The 16,290-nt window shown below is 43.2% G+C and overlaps 2 protein-coding genes across 2 annotated transcripts in view; one reads left to right on the plus strand and one right to left on the minus strand.

Moving 5' to 3' along the window:
* Positions 1 to 531: 531 nt before the first annotated feature.
* On the minus strand, positions 532 to 6,145 carry kcnmb3 (potassium calcium-activated channel subfamily M regulatory beta subunit 3; the record flags this gene model as incomplete). The annotated part of the gene is made up of 4 exons (XM_080543148.1): positions 532 to 921; positions 2,128 to 2,302; positions 2,811 to 3,014; positions 6,057 to 6,145. 4 exons carry the CDS (start codon positions 6,143 to 6,145, stop codon positions 532 to 534), a joined length of 858 nt encoding a protein of 285 aa, XP_080399274.1.
* A 6,195-nt stretch (positions 6,146 to 12,340) lies between these two features.
* Positions 12,341 to 16,290, plus strand: part of mfsd8l2 (major facilitator superfamily domain containing 8-like 2) — a gene marked incomplete at both ends in the record, with an annotated part of 8,171 nt that continues 4,221 nt past the window's right edge. Inside the window, 6 exons of the mRNA XM_080543149.1 lie at positions 12,341 to 12,416; positions 12,907 to 13,092; positions 13,245 to 13,307; positions 13,820 to 13,939; positions 14,076 to 14,155; positions 15,044 to 15,371. Coding sequence (XP_080399275.1) covers positions 12,341 to 12,416; positions 12,907 to 13,092; positions 13,245 to 13,307; positions 13,820 to 13,939; positions 14,076 to 14,155; positions 15,044 to 15,371 — 853 coding nt within the window. The remainder of the gene's footprint in view (positions 12,417 to 12,906; positions 13,093 to 13,244; positions 13,308 to 13,819; positions 13,940 to 14,075; positions 14,156 to 15,043; positions 15,372 to 16,290) is intronic.

Consider the following 16,290-nt stretch of genomic DNA (forward strand, 5'->3'; position numbering starts at 1 on the left):
ATAGGTTGAATGCTATTTATATTGAGATCCTATAATCTGCACGGACCTGTGTCAAATATCAGGGTACGTTTGTCAGAAGTCTTGCCATGAATCCATTATTCCTTCTAAACTGTCAGCAGTCACTTCACTTTTAAATCCCACCTCAAAACCTACCTGTTCTCCCATGCTTACAGCCTCCCCTACGCCTAGCCATCTCCCCCAACCCTGCCACCCCTACCCCCTGGACACGCATACAACCTCCCCTACCCCCTACCCATCTCCCCCAACCCTGCCACCCCCCCCCCCCTACCCCCTGGACACGCATACAACCTCCCCTACCCCTACCCATCTCCCCTAACCATGCCACCCCCCCTCCCCCCCTGACATGCATACAGCCTCCCCTACCCCTAACCATCTCCCCCTCCCCGTTCGTTAACTCTGTGTTCCATGTGCCCATGTTATCTGTTGCTTGTTGTTTCTGTGTTTTCCGTTTCTCGCATATTGTCAGCGTCTTTGAACCTCGGAAAATGTAATGAATTATTATTATTTCACTCAGTTCTCCTGCATGGGAGAGTGTCTAGACCTCCGTCTTAGTAGCTGGTAGAGCTTCCCCTGCACGGTGCGTGTGGTGGTGGTGGCCAGCTTGCCCTCCACTGCAGGCCTCTGCAGCCCAGAGCAGACGTGAGAGAGGTGCTGGTTGAGTTTGACCAGCCCCACCAGCAGAGCTGCTCCGCCCAGCATCAGGCTGGGCCACAGCAGGGCCCACAAGGCCAGCCTCAGGGTGTACTTCCTCTCCAAGATGGCGTCCTCGGGATACTTTGTGGGGTTGGTGAGACATGGCAAGAAGCTCCCATTCTTCTTGACCAAAAAGTAGTTTTGGATTCGTAGCGCCTCCTCTAGAAGTTCGTTCTTGTCTTTTTGACATTTGGGTATGTAGAAACACTGTCACGAAAAAGGAAAACATGTTTTTACATTTCTTTGATATTGATACATTGATCGTATCATAAAATAGCATATGACTTTTGGTCACAACTGACTGCACCACCAACTGTGACTGTCTGCCAATCGTAACGTAAATGCAAATAGGCTTAACTAACTCCATCCGATGGCAGCTCACATTAGATTCAAGACCCTGGTGCTTGCCCCCAACGGGTAGTAAAAGGGAACAGCCCCTCCCATTTTTACATTTTACATTTTAAATTTTTTGGCATTTAGCAGACGCCTTATTCCAAAGCGACTTACAATCAATACATTTGACTACTAAGCATGTGAATCAGCAGTCCACCATTCGTGGCAGGAAGAGTAATCTAGCTCAGGCCCGGGGCCATTGATAGAAGGAAAAACCTTCTCCCTATTATCTTCTTCTAAACCTTTTTTTAGAAGACACCGGAGAAACAGAGAAACAGTACAAGGGGGACAATAGAGGTTTTTAGGGACACAGTAGAGGGGAAAAGCGGGTGTCTTCAGGAGACGCAGTGCTGAGGGGCAGAAGATGTCTCAGGATGTCTCAGGACCTCCCTACTTGCAAGTAATGGTCAGCCCCCAAACCCCCCTGCCCGATCACTCCGTTCTTCCACCTCAGCTGGCCCGACCTGGCATGTGATATGATCCTCTATGACGATGCGTCTGTCTCACTGTTTGGTCACAGCTTTTCTGTCTTGGCACCCCGGTGGTGGAACGAGCTTCCCACTGCTATCAAGACTGCAGAGTCACTACCTATCTTCCGCTGTAGACTGATGACCCATGTCTTCAGGCTATATCTTGACTGTCCCTCTTAAAGACCTCTTCGCCCCGCTAACTAACCCTCTGTACAGTTCCTCTACTGTTAATCAAACTTTATTTTGATTATAAAGTCATCCTTCTAGAATTGTGACTGCCAATGGCACCCAGTCGTAGCATAGATGTTTTTCTTCTTATGATGACTGATGTACATGTTACGGTACATGTGGGAAAACTAGGGTTAGGGTTAGGGTTAGACATGCCAGCATGTACCAAGTCACCCTAGCACCTAACCCTAACCCTAGTTTTCCCACATGTACCGTATTCCCACATGTACCGTAACATATAGATGATTCACTTCATTTATACAAATGTACTTGTATGTATGTAAGACGCGTTTGACTGTCAGGCACCACTACTATACTGTACCTCAGGGTTTAGTAGTAGTGACTCTTCGTTGTAGTGTAGACGAGCTGTCTGTCCTGAGTGTGTGAGGTTGACTATAACTATTAAGCACGGCACGGTGCTGACGCCCCTGCAGTCGTCCCACTCATCCAGAACCTTCGCCTGGTCCAGAGAGCAGTTGGTCTCCTCGTCCCAGCCACTGAAAACACAAGGCAAGGCAAGGCAAATTTGATTTGTATAGCGCATTTCTTACAAGATGCAACTCAATGCGCTTCACATACTGACAGAGCCGCAAGCAGGCAAAAGTAAAAACCTGCACACTATGTAGCCAGGAAAATTCCCTTGCAGCCCTCTACACATAGAGCGACTACTAACCAGTTTGCCTACCAGCACCCAGCGGTGTGCATTCTTGGTCAAAATTGAGTTTTTTTACATAATCTGATCCATTAGGTGTTTATTAATGCCTGTGTGGTGTTATTTTTAAAATGTTGAAATGTTTTAGTTAGTAATTAATAAAATACAAAGGTTCCAGCTCACAAAACATAATGGAATGTAAAAACTTTGACGCTCAATATCTCTGAACTACCCTAAACGGAGATAGAACCTTATCATTCTAAGCTCACGAAGTGTTGATATATATAGTCCTCTGTACAAGAAAATATCTATGGGAAACATTGGGTAATAACTGATTTGAGCAAAGCCCCTACCTGTTGAGGGAGGGTTTGACCAGAGTGATCCCCACCACAAAGTACATGAGCACAGAGAAGGCCATCATGGTGAAGCCGAGGAGCACAGCTCTGTCCTCCCCCACGCTGGAGACAGACACATGGGCCTTGGCTCTCTGCCCTCCACGCACATCCCCCCCTCTCCTCCACACCTGCTCCTTCACTGCCACTGGGTGGAAGATCTCCCTGTGTCTCACACACACACACACACACACACACACACACACACACACACACACACACCACACACACACACACACACACACACACACACACACACACACACACACACACACGGTATTTGATGTACTACTACTGATATATGATATTAGTAATTGAAAACATCACAAGAGATGGTAGATGATGTTCTTTGTCAGGGTGTAAAGAGGTATTTACAGTAAATAACCATTATGGCCCATTATAAATCAATTAATCATGGTATCTATGTAATGATGATAATAATAATAATGAAATCTACAAGCAGCGATTAACTAGTAATGACTATTAATTAGTCTAAGCCTCATGGCGAGGCCACAGGATCAATGGTCAAGGGAGAGCCTTGGAGATGTCGACCAGGTTTATAGTGGTTTATACCTAAATGCTCTTTAGCACTTTAGTATTGAAGAGTTATGTAGTGGTTTTATATCATGTTATACTGAGAAATGTAAGTCTCTCTACAGTTTGGTGAATCTAGCAGCACTCAAGGAAGGCCCATTTCCTTCCTGTAAGGGATGGGCCAAGATCTGTGGTGCAGTGAATAATTCTGACTATGGACAGGGCCCATAACTTGTTGGGGGCTTCCTGCTTGCTTCTTGCTGATTGGTCGGCTCATTTCTCTCTGCGCTCATGTGACTTGGCTTAATAAAAGGCCTCTTTGGAGACAATTGATCTAAGCTCTTTGTGCTTTGTAAGTTCTACTAAATCTATTAAGAATCGTTTATATCCACGACAGTTACTTCATGAATGGTTTTGGTTTTAGAGCCCATTGTCTTGCATTAGCATTGCTAGTGAATGCTACGACTGTAAATGAGAGGGTTGCTCAAATCAGGAAGTAACCCTTTAATAGCCGCCATGTTCAAATGGTAAGCAACATGTATCCTGTGAGCCCCTCAGTCCATTGATGCTATAGACCCAGTTTGGTGCAGATAGCTCAATAACTGTAAAAGCCTTATTATTATATTAGCGTTTTAGGTGTTTTTCACCTTGAGGTCCTAGAGAGGCTTATTGATTATCATGATTTGGAGACTTTAGAGCCTTTTTTCCAATTATTTAGAACCTTTTTCCTTGTGTCCTCTCCTCTCCATCTTCCACTCACTCAAAAAGCATTGGAGGAGAATATGCAAGGGGAAGAACCTAGATCTTTTCCTCCAATGCATTTTCAGTAGGACACGAGAGTCCATTCGACCATGAACCCCAATGAAAAATAGTCCATACAAGAACTCTCCAGAGACAATGACATCATTATTAAACCTGCTGATAAGGGGGGTGCAATTGTCTTGCAGAACATGACTGATTATAAAAAAGAGGCCTACCGCCAGCTTAATGATGAACTACTCTACAGGAAACCTAAGATTAAGCCTACTTCAGATTAAGCCTACTTCAGATTTCCAATGGAAGACTTCAGATGTCACAGACAGGGCATTGGATATTTAAAGATGAACATGACTTTCTAAACTGGGAACAGCCTGTGACTCCTGTGTTCTACATGTTACCTAAGATAAATTTAAGTGAAAAATATATTTTGTACTAATTGTCCTCTGCATTTGACCCTAACTATGTAAGAGCAGTGGTGCCATGCTAGCCCGGGGACCGACTCCAGTTCTGAGGTGCCTTGGTCAAGAGCAATGACAGGAGTATCTGACACCTAACATCCATAACTACATGTTGTTTTAGGAGTATAATAATTATCTTTATGCTTTAATAATCAAAAGGGTACACAGTTGGTCTCCCACCCTCTGCGCTGTCATCAGCCACAAATTGTCGCCATTATGATAAAATCCACCATCCCTGCTGATTTTTTTGTTTACAACTTGAGTACTGCTTATAAAACCAATGAATTTAGACACCCTAAAACGGGAAACAAAATCCCAGTAAGGGGAGTAATCACATGTAAACAAAAAAACTAAAAAGTGTGTATATGTTAAAATGCCAATGTGATAAAATCTATATTGGTAAAACCACCCGTCCCCTCAAACAAAGAATCAGTGAACACAAAAGTTCCATAAGACGAAAATATATGAACTACCCCGTAGCCTGTCATATTAATAACCACTCCCATCCCATCTCCTCCCTTAGGTTCCAGGGCATAGAGCAGATACTCTTCAGAGAGAGGGGGTGATGTTGACAGGAGGTTATGCCAGAGAGAGCTTTTTTGTATCCATACCCTAGAAAACAACCCCATGAGTGTTATGCTATGAATAAATTACTTTAGATGTATATGTTCTATGCTATGATGGCTACTGCCTGATGTCTGCATGTTTGTAGCATTTCTCTATTGTTTTTTTTGTTCTGCTATGTATATATTGTAAATATTTGTTTTTGGTGTTTCCTGTCTCATGAACACTTGTGTATGTTTTTGTAGTCCACTAAATCTAAGACTACAATTCCCTTGATGCTTAGTCACTAGGTGACATCTTTTGACACAGGTGTTGTGCGTTGGCTAAATCAAGTGATGTAGTTTGAACCCTTAAAACCACTGCATTCACTTGTCTGCTTTATGCCTGAAGAAGGTCTATGACTGAAAGCTTGCAATAAACGACCCATTGCATTCTATTTTGGGCCACTTCCATATCTTTGGTTTGTTCTATATGCCTTCATCTGTTTGGCTTCCACTTCTTGATTGTTTTGGTTACTTCAAGTAGACGATGTTCTGGCAGAAAGCTCCTGGTACTTTGTGCCAGACTGTTTATGTTCTTACTGCATTCTTCCTAACAGTTAAAGCCACAGATGGACTTTGGTCCACATCTGTATGTAAGTATGGGTAGTGTGCAGCCCCATTTGAACCCTGTACCTTACCTAGTCTGTACCTTACCTAGTCCAGGGCTCTCAAGTCTCACGCATTGGGCGTGAGACACACGCGGCGTGTGAGCGTGTGAACGGGTTGAAATGCGTGTGTCTCACGCCCAATGCGTGAGACTTGAGAGCCCTGCTAGTCTGTACCTTACCTAGTCTGTACCTTACCTAGTCTGTACCTTACCTAGTCTGTACCTTACCTAGTCTGTACCTTACCTAGTCTGTCGCCTGCGCGCGCCCTGCAGGTTGATGTTAACGGGGATGGCAAAGGCCCTTCCGGGGGGGGAGGCTGTGTTCAGGAACATCCCTGTTCCCAGATCCAGGTGGTTCTGGAACTCTGCAGTGGTGGTGAGCCTCGGAAAACCCAACACTCCAACTCCAACACCGAAAACAACTTCCTTCCTCTAAGTCTGTCTTTCAATTGGTCCTACTTCTACAGTATAGTGTTGTATTCTCTCTCTCTCTCTCTCTCTTTAGTTAAGCATGATGACTGAATGATCATCCTAGTGGGAAATATACTACAGGGAATTGTAACCACGTTTACATGCTGAGGCTTGAAGGTTAGCAACAACATCCCAGTCCTCTCACCCGAGTCATCTCTATAGAAACTGCCCCAGGTAGGCCAGGTATGGTTTTAATGACCTCCCATCAGACACACAGACAATCACACTGCCCATTCATGTAATGGAAAGTCGTGAGCTTAGAATGATAAGGTTCTATCTCCTTTTAGGGCAGTTCAGAGATATTGAGCGTCAAAGTTTTTACATTCCATTATGTTTTGCGAGATGGAACCTTTGTATTTTATGAATTACTAACTCAAAAATGTTAACATTTTAAAAATAACACCACACAGGCATTAATAAACACCTAATGGATCAGATTATGTAAAAAACTCAATTTTTACAAAAATGGAGATAGAACCTTATAATTCTAACGTCACGAAGTGGTATTCCCTGATTCAGTCTGGTACTACCACTGTGTTATTACAGTATTACTACTACTGTACTTATATACGGCATTTGGCTCTAACCCATTCTAAGGGTCTCCCAAAAACAATGTAGCTCAATACAGATACTCACCTTTAGATTAGGTTACAGTGACAAGGAAATCTCTCGACTACTTTAGAGGCTACCTACCTTGATTGGAAGTTTCATTCACAAGCACTCCACATAACCTATAACAGTGTGCAGTGGGGCGCTTAGGTGGCGTAGCGGGTTAAGCGTTGACCATGTAACCGCAGTGTCCCCAGTTCGATTTCGGCCGGGGACATGCATGTCATCCCATGTCATCCCTCCTCTCTCTCTCACCCATCCTTCCTGTCTAAAAATCTCTACTGTGTCTGTCAATAAAATGAAAAATATGAGTGGGACTGCCCCACTCAGAAAAAACAACAGTGTACAGTGTAGCATACACATAAATCCAACCTACCCAACTAGATTTGTCTGGCGAGTTCTACCTGCCATCGCTGCCTCAGAGGGCCCTCTCATTGGGAGACTGAAACAAATATATTAATACATAATTCAACATTCTTTTTTTAATGTAACAAAACAGCTTGTATTATTCATGACATAATGATTATGTGTGTGAAAGACATATGGAGATAATAACTCAATGATTCTTTGTTTAATCCAACACCCTCAGGGCAAAGTGGTCCAGCAGCTTGTAGATGATGATGCCGTTTGCAGTATTGAAATAGGCAGCACATTAATAGCACATCACAGTGCTGTAAATACAATTTAAAAAATGAACATGATAGAAAAGGCAAGGCAAGGGAGGTTTATTTGTATAGCACATTTCATACAACAGGGGCAATTTAAAGTGCTTTACATAATATATAGTAATACAAATAAACATGGCAAGAATAGATACATGTATACAGAAAATGAATAGATAAACATTTAACAACATAATAAGACAATGAATAAAAAATATATCAATAAAAGTGTAGTTACTGTAACTGTATTCAAGCAAATTGCAGCAAATTTGGTACCCAGGTTTTTAGTCTATCTATTAGAATGTCATGGTCTACAGCAGGGGTCCCCAAACTTTTTTCTGTGAGGGCCACATAATTTTTCCTTTCTGTGATGGGGGGCCTGGGTCGGTCTCTAACATAAAATAATATGGAACGGAGTGAAATGGAGGCGGTTGCGCAAAGCAATTGCGCGCAGGAGAGCACTGGTGGATGCAAACAAAGTCTAAACAGTTGAATTTGGATGGAATTTATACCTATAGTGATATGTCAATGGAATATAAATATAAATGATAAATGAAAAATGATTTGCAGCAGTGGTGTAGTCTAGTTTTTTCTAGTGGGTATACTGTGATTTTGCCCTCCCAGTCAGAGCGACACCTGTCCCGTAGCGACACCCCATAAGCACCACCACACTCACTTATGCATACAGTATGCATCTACACCGGTGTTTGCTGCCTTGGGGGGGGTGGCATGGACTGTACTTGTACATCAAGCTGCCTCACACTACAGAAACAAGAGATAGGCTCCTTCCCTATGGGCCATTAGGCTCGAGAACCATCGGTTCTCAAGGCTACTTACTTATGTGGTCTTGACTACCTGTCCACTTTTTCACCTGGTTCTTGCTCTCTCTCTGGTGTGCCGACACCATCCTGCTCTCTCTCCTTCTCTCCCTCTCTATCCTCCTCTCTCCCTTTTGCTGTCAACTAAAAGGCAAATATAACAACCAGAGTATTTATAATTTAATAAGAGGTATACATTGAATTCATATCAAATCATAACATCATTCTAATTGAATATTGGGTTGCTGTGGGCAATGCAGTCAGATACTGTCTTTACTTACTCTCTCACCTGTAAGAAAATCATATGTCCAACTACAAAAAACAGACATTTCCAATGAGTGAGGGTTTGTTCCAATGCTTCAATCCACTGTCCATGTACTGTAAATATACCATTATGGTATTACCATAAAGCCCAATTCTAGCAGAATAAGAAAGATTGTATATCTACTTTAAGTAAAATAATAAAGTGCATCCAGTTAGCTCTTTAGCTGACAAGTGTGCAGCAGACTAGCTCATCTCATCACCTCTGAGCTAGCTAGCTTGCTAGTTCTTTGACACTATTATTCACACCATGAAACTATAATCAGACACTTTGTAATCACAATAATAACGACTAATTTGAACCAACTTTCTCTGTCAGAACACAGTAATTATATTTGCTAACGTTTCAACTTGCTTACTTTCTTCTACAGAGCTTTCACCCAGCAAAAACTCTCTCGCGCTAAAACAAAACCAAAACCAAACCATTCTCCAGCGGCACGAAGCTGTGTGTGGAGGTCTGGCCCGCCCGCGAATTTGCGAAACCTAGGATGGTAAGGGGAGGCAGGGCACGAGAGTCTCGCCAGCCAATGAGGGAGTGCTTCGCCAACCAATCAGGTAGCGGTATTGCCCTGCCTCCCCCTACCATCCTAGGTTTTGCAAATTCGCGGCCCGCCCACCCCAAGGCTCTGTAGGGGAAATACTGAGACTAGCATTCTGAACGACTGGTTATGCGATAACAAACATGTCAGAAAGTTCGAAGTAAGTGCTTCGTAACACAGACGGGGTGAATTTTATGAATAAAAGTGTGAAAGTTCTGTCACAAAACGCCGTTACGTATCCTCGCGCATTTTCTAGTGGGTATACGCAAATCCTTGGCCTTTCCTAGTGGGTATACGGCGTAGTCCTGCGTATCACGTAGACTACACCACTGATTTGCAGTATAGTACAGTGGATTGTGTACATAGCCTTTATTGATGTAAACCAGCTCCTTACCTTCCTGTGATTTTATGCTCTTATGCTTTTTCTAAAAAATAAAATAAAAAATCCCCTTTCCTAACACCAGGGGAGCCACCCCTCCTAAATTTCGTTGTTTGGTATCTGTACTGTAGCAATGACAAATAAAGTCCATTCCATTCCATTCCATAATCAGTTTTACAGTCTGATACATGAGGGAGGACCCTCATCATACACGGGGGGACCCATGAAGCAGGGCTGTCTGGGGGTCCTTAAACGAGCATCAAACATTTCATTTCTTGCATTTTGGTGAATTTAGATGCAATTTGTGCCCTTTCTGCATCAATTTATGGTGGAAATGTCATTATTTATGTAAAGGAAAACACAATACTCAGGCACCAGATGACCATTCAAAATGTAATGTAATATAATGCAATATAAGGCTCTCAGGCATTCTGTACTTTCAAATATGTATTCTCCTTGAGCAGTCAACATACTATCAGCTATTTCGCTAGCAAAAACGAAAGCTAACTTATTTGTGAAACAGCGCCCCCGCCACCACGTCGGCGCAGTGCCGCTATTGCAGTTAGAAATGACAGAAACGCTTGTAGAAAATACGACCGTCAGAGTTTTGTTGAGAGCTGAAGACGGCTAAAATATGACGGAGGCAGCCGCCTCATAATTCTCTATGCAGGAAAACCCCTGCTTGACACAGATCATGAACAAATTATTTTGTTTTCTCCTGCAGCTACATTATCTATCCCCCATTGTTTCAATTCATCTGGTGCCGCGGGACACACCTCCTCCGCGATCACATTCATACATTTATTGACAAACTTCTTTGCATTTAACAATAATAATCACTTGTGCACTGTTGGTTAAATCCCCTGCATTCTGAATCAACTTTTCTCTTTACCAACCGTTTGGCCATTTTTCATCTCTCTGAATTTTCGTTCTAGCTCGCGTGCACCTGCTATCCGCATTCTGTGGGTGGGTGAAACTAACTAATAATGTTATTAATGAAAATAGTTAATTATAACTAAGGGAAATTTTAATTTGAAAGCCAACCTTTAATATAAAATACAGATATGATATGATTAAAACATATATTTAAAGTTTAATTTTCAAAATATGTTTCTGGCATTGTTGAGAGTGTGTGGGGGCGACGTTGTTCAAAGGGCCGGTCCAAGTGTGGAGGTGGGCCGTGTTCGGCCCGCGGGCCGTAGTTTAGGGACCCCTGGTCTACAGTGTCAAAAACAGCACTAAGGTAGTAGTACCAAAACTGAGATTTGTACTGAGTCGGTGTTAACACGAATGTCATTAAGGACCTTAATAAGGGCCGTTTCAGTGCTATGTAAGGGGCGAAAGCCTGATTGAAAGTCATCGAAGAGATCATTTAGGGTCAAATAATTGCTAAGTTGTTCGTGGGCAACCATTTCAATAATTTTTCCTGTACAGGAAAGGTTTGATATGGGTCTGTAGTTGTTTAGTACAAATGGGTCTAGGCCGTTCTTTTTTTTAGTAAAGGCTTAATAACTGCAGTTTTCAGGGAAGATCCCTGATGAAAGGGAAGTGTTGATTATTTGTATTAGTTCGCCTGCCATGCAGCTAAATATGTCTTTTTAACAGCTTGTTATTATGTTAATTCCTGAGCAATGGGTGTTGGGGGATTTGTTAGTCTGTGAAAAGGATGCAGGCGTTATTGATATTGTTGTTTATGATCTTAGAGAAAAATGATTGTCTGGCACTTCTTATTTCTTATAGTTTTGACGATTCTCTTGAACCGGACTTGAAGGTTTGTTTTTCTCCATCTGCGCTCTGCTTTACGACATTCTCTTTTATGGGTCTTTACGGAAAGTATATTTGAGTGTATGTGACACTGGAAGTACTGTATATTCACATTATCTCTTGCAATATTGTTTACCTTGTGTGAACCACATCATTGAGAGGTTGCGATAGTAACTGCACAGTGGAAAGGTTGGCCCATGTTCCTGATACTCCCCATGTAAGTCTGTTGCTGATATGCCATTGCACCATGAATAATAAAGAAGGTGCAATATTGAGGAGAGGTTTACAACAATGGCCACATTTAGTACTAATGTACCTGAGCATGTCATGCCAATGCAGCACTTAAAGAAAACCATTTTGAAGACCAAGCCCTTTATAATAGTAACCATATGGAACATGTTGTTAGGTGATTGTCTGTGCTGTGCACTTGGTGTGAGAATCAACAGTTAACAACGAAATTGGAGCCGAGCTGAGTAAATAAATAATACATATGCTGGGTTCTGGCCCTCACCTGGTAACACAAGACAGTGCATCAGCCTTTGCAGATTCAGGAGCCTATCCTAGTCTCAAAAACCGTTGTTAAAATGCTGCCCACTAACTGAATGTTCCTTAAGTAAAGAAATTGGGCAATTTCCTAATAATTAGATGGTTTCAACTCAGGACCAAGTACCTTATGCTTAATCCATCGTCATTTTTTGTTTTTTGCCAGGGTCGAGTCGAATTACCTTCTGGTGGCAAGGTAATCCAATTTAAGCTTGTATGAGTATCTTCATGATTGAAGTGGCCAAACAAAAACTGTATTGAAATACAGTGGAGCAAATTCCAATGATTACCCGGGGAAATAGGTCTAACTGGACGCACCGTGTCTCTGATTTGGTTAAACTTTGTTCCTAAACAAGATCGAACAAGTCGTTGAAGCAACATGTGGAGGAGGCAAACATTTATGTGTAAAGTAATTTAAAGGGATGGATAATCGACAAAAGAAGCATTTCACATTCCTCACTATTGGATTAATATTTCTACTAAGTGGCATTGAGTACGGTAAGTTCATTTTGATTGCCTAAAATAGCCTATGAAACTATTATTACCCATTATTTAAAAAATGAATCCACTGTCATGTTGTTTTAATTCTCAGATGATTTAAACCAGGAACCTGTTGCAAAAATTGATTTACTCAGGCGGCACTATGTTTACGTTACTTCAAATTGCTAAGGTTGATTGTGAATGTTAATTAAACAGACTGCACTTATATAGCGCCTTTATCCAAAGCGCTTTACAATGGCCTCTCATTCACCCATTCACACACACATTCACACACCAATGGTGGCAAGCTACCATGCAAGGCGCCGGCCCGCTCACTAGGAGCAATTTGGGGTTCCGTGTCTTGCCCAAGGACACTTCGACATGTGGCCAGCCGGGGCTCGAACCGCTGATCTGCCAACCTTGCGATCATTAGACGGCAGCTCCACCTCCTGCACCACAGCCGCATTGTGAATTGTGAATGCCCCCCCCCCCTTTTCTCTCTCTCCAGCTGTTATTCTCCCAACAATATGGCGATATCTCCAGATCTTGGAGGCACCCCCATATTTCTTGGGTCTGGGGTTGTCGGCCTTCAGTCTGAGTGGCTTGCTGACCGGCCCGCTCTTTGGCCTCTGGTCAGACCGGACTGGAACTACAAAGACCATCATCCTCATCTCTAATGTCTTTGAAATTGTTGGTGAGTTTATAGACCTACTTAATGTTGTTGTCTGGAAGCACATGAAAAACCACATGATTTACTTTTGAGAAGATTATTATCATAACAATTCTCGGCGGGCGGTCCCACACAGATGATACAGCTGAGCTATGATTAATGTGTTTCTCCCCCAGGTAACTTCCTGTATTTTATGGGATACTCCAAATGGCTTTTGTTATGCAGTCGACTTGTCGCAGGTGAGAACAACTCAACAACCCCCCCATCTCTTCACACATACACACAGACCCATCTCTTCACACATACACACACAAAGTAACACACAGTCCCTACCACACGACACAGCTTGGTCTCAAGCTCATAAGGAATTCCACATGCATGTTTTGATGAGAATTTTACATTTTTACATTTTTGGCATTTAGCAGACGCCTTATTCCAAAGCGACTTACAATCAATACATTTGAATACTAAGCAAGTGATTCATCAATCCACCAGTCGTAGCAGGAAGAGTAATCCAGCTCAGGCCATTGATGGAAGGAAAAACCTTCTTCTATGACCTTCTTCTAAACCCAATTTTTTTTTACATTGGAGAGACAGAGAAACAGTACAAGGGGGGCAATAGAAGTTTTTAGGGACACAGTAGAGGGGAAAAGCGGGTGTCTTCAGGAGACGCAGTGCTGAGGGGCAGAAGATGTCTCGGGAGGAGCAGTTATCACAATTGTATGATTTCTTCTTTCTTTATGCCCCCCAGGTGTTGGTGCGGGAGCAGGCTCCTGCATATTCGGGTTCCTCACACGGAGCACCCGGCCAGAGGAACGTGCCGGCATCTTTGCTGCCATCATGGCATGTCGCCAAGCTGGGCTCCTGATTGGTCAGTTACTGTTTCCCCATGATGTCATAATGGGACATGATGTCATAATGGGACATGATGTCATAATGGGACCAATAACTATGGACCCTCTACGTGTCTCTATTTACTGACATCTCCCCCCTTCTTACTTTTACAGGGCCAGCGTTCAACCTCTTCCTGCGGCTGTGTGACTTCAGACTGGGGCCATTTGTGGTTGACAAGTACACATCACCCGGGGTAAAAACATCTCTCTCTCTCTCTCTCTCTCTCTCTCTCTCTATTCTCTCTATTCTCTCTCTCTCTCTATTCTCTCTCTCTCTATTCTCTCTCTCTCTCTCTCTCTCTGTCTCTCTCTCTCTCTCTATTCTCTCTCTCTCTATTCTCTCTCTCTCTATTCTCTCTCTCTCTATTCTCTCTCTCTCTATTCTCTCTCTTCTCTCCATCTTCCCCATCCCCTCCATTCTCTCTATTCTCCCTATTCTCTCTGGGGTAAAAACATCCAGATAATCAGTCCTTCTCTCCGGTTCTCACACCACAACTCCTGCTTAAGAAACACAAAACACCTATTCAAGCTCTGAGCTGTCCAGTTATAATGTAGTATAGTTAATGGGTACCATGCACTCTTTTTTTCTCATGACAAATAATGGTTCTTCGTGTGTCCATGTAGGCCGGGGAACCCTTTGAAGAACCCTTTTGGGTTCCATGTACGTAGAACCCACTGTGGAAAGAGTTCAACATAGAACCCAACATGGTTCAACATGGAAACCCAAATACTTCTTCAAAGGGGTTTCCCTAAATGAAAACATATTTGTTGGTACCGGTACTAACTAACACTTTGAGTGTACCACTACATAGCCCATACACTATGCAGTATTGGCCCTATGACACACACACTATATACACACAGCATCTGTTTATCTAACAGAAGGCGCCATCTTCCATCCTTAAGTAAATACCGACATACATTTGAGGACATTTGTAAGCATTTGTAGAACATGGCCAATGCCCTCTCAGCAAATGTGAACAATGATTGAATGTCATGTCACACATTTTGAATGTGCTGTAGGGTGCTCTAGGATCTCTTTTAATTTGGCATCTTTTGGGTTTTCCTCCTCCGTCTCAAAGATCTTCATGTGTCTGATGTGGCTCCTGCTCCAGTTTGTGGTCCTGGCTCTGTATTGGGACGTACTACCTGTCAGCGACGGGGAGGGGGGGATCGCGGTGGGAGAGATCAAGGAGGAAGAGGAGGAGCCGTTGGTCGGGCCTGAAGAGGAGTCGCTGGACCCCTACGATGCCGTCAGCCCCCCCGACCAATTAGAGACCACCATCTCCTCTGAGATCCGTCCGTTCCATGACCCCTCCCAGTACCCCCCGTCTCCCCCCCCCTCGCCCCCCCCTCCTGCTCCACGGTCCACTCTCCTGAACCCCTTCAAAAACTTCAACGCTAGTCAAGGTGAGTGGAGAGCTCTGCAGTAGGGCCTGACATGCCAACATTACCGTAGATCTTGAGGCATGTATGGTAGTTCCTCCCCCCCTTTTTTCTCTGTTGAGTTAAGATGGGAAGAGGTGCCACTACCAATGTTCAGCACCTCCGTTATCGAGTCTTTCTCTCAAGCATCTGTGATATGCCAGCTAATGTGTGTGTGTGTGTGTGTGTGTGTGTGTGTGTCAGCTACGTATTCCCTATTCTCTCTGAAGTATCCAAAGGAAGTGCTTGAGGCACGACAGAAGGGATTTCCTCAGGGTCGATTCCTTGTGTGTGTGTATCAGGTGTCCTTCTAGATGTCGTGTGAAGTTTGTGTAGGATCAGGATGGAAGTGGTATGTTGTGTCGTCAATATTGATTGACTCTGTCTGTAATGTTTCTGAGAGGCCTGGAGTGTGTGTACGTCAGACAGTTCTATTGATTCTTCCGGGTCTGTGTAAATATTGCAGCAGTATGTATGTCTCTGACTTCTCTGTTGACTGTTGACTCTGTGCCTTTGTTGACTGTTGAGTCTTGTGGATGGAATTCGAGACGGAATTTTAGAATGTGACGAACGATGAACAAATCGGTGATATGTAGCTAGATTTAGAAAAAACCGTAAGGATACTGGGTGGTAGTCTGTCACATTAGTCTGTTTTTGAGGGAGATGGAGACAGACATGCATGTCCTACTCTGTGTGTGGTAGATATTTTATTCTCCTTCATGGATTGTTTTATTTAAAGGAAGCCTAAGGGACCTTTGTACTTGTGGTGGTGGACACACCCGTGGATCGTAGGTTGTCTTTTCTGTGCTGAGTTTTTTTAGTCTTGTCAATCAATCAGTACTGTATGAAACCTTCCATTGCACATTGACTTGTTCTCTGCAATCTCCCTCTCTCTCTCTCCTTC

The sequence above is a fragment of the Nansenia antarctica genome, assembly GCF_963989245.1.
Source record: "Nansenia antarctica genome assembly, chromosome: 12".
NCBI lineage: Eukaryota > Metazoa > Chordata > Actinopteri > Argentiniformes > Microstomatidae > Nansenia > Nansenia antarctica.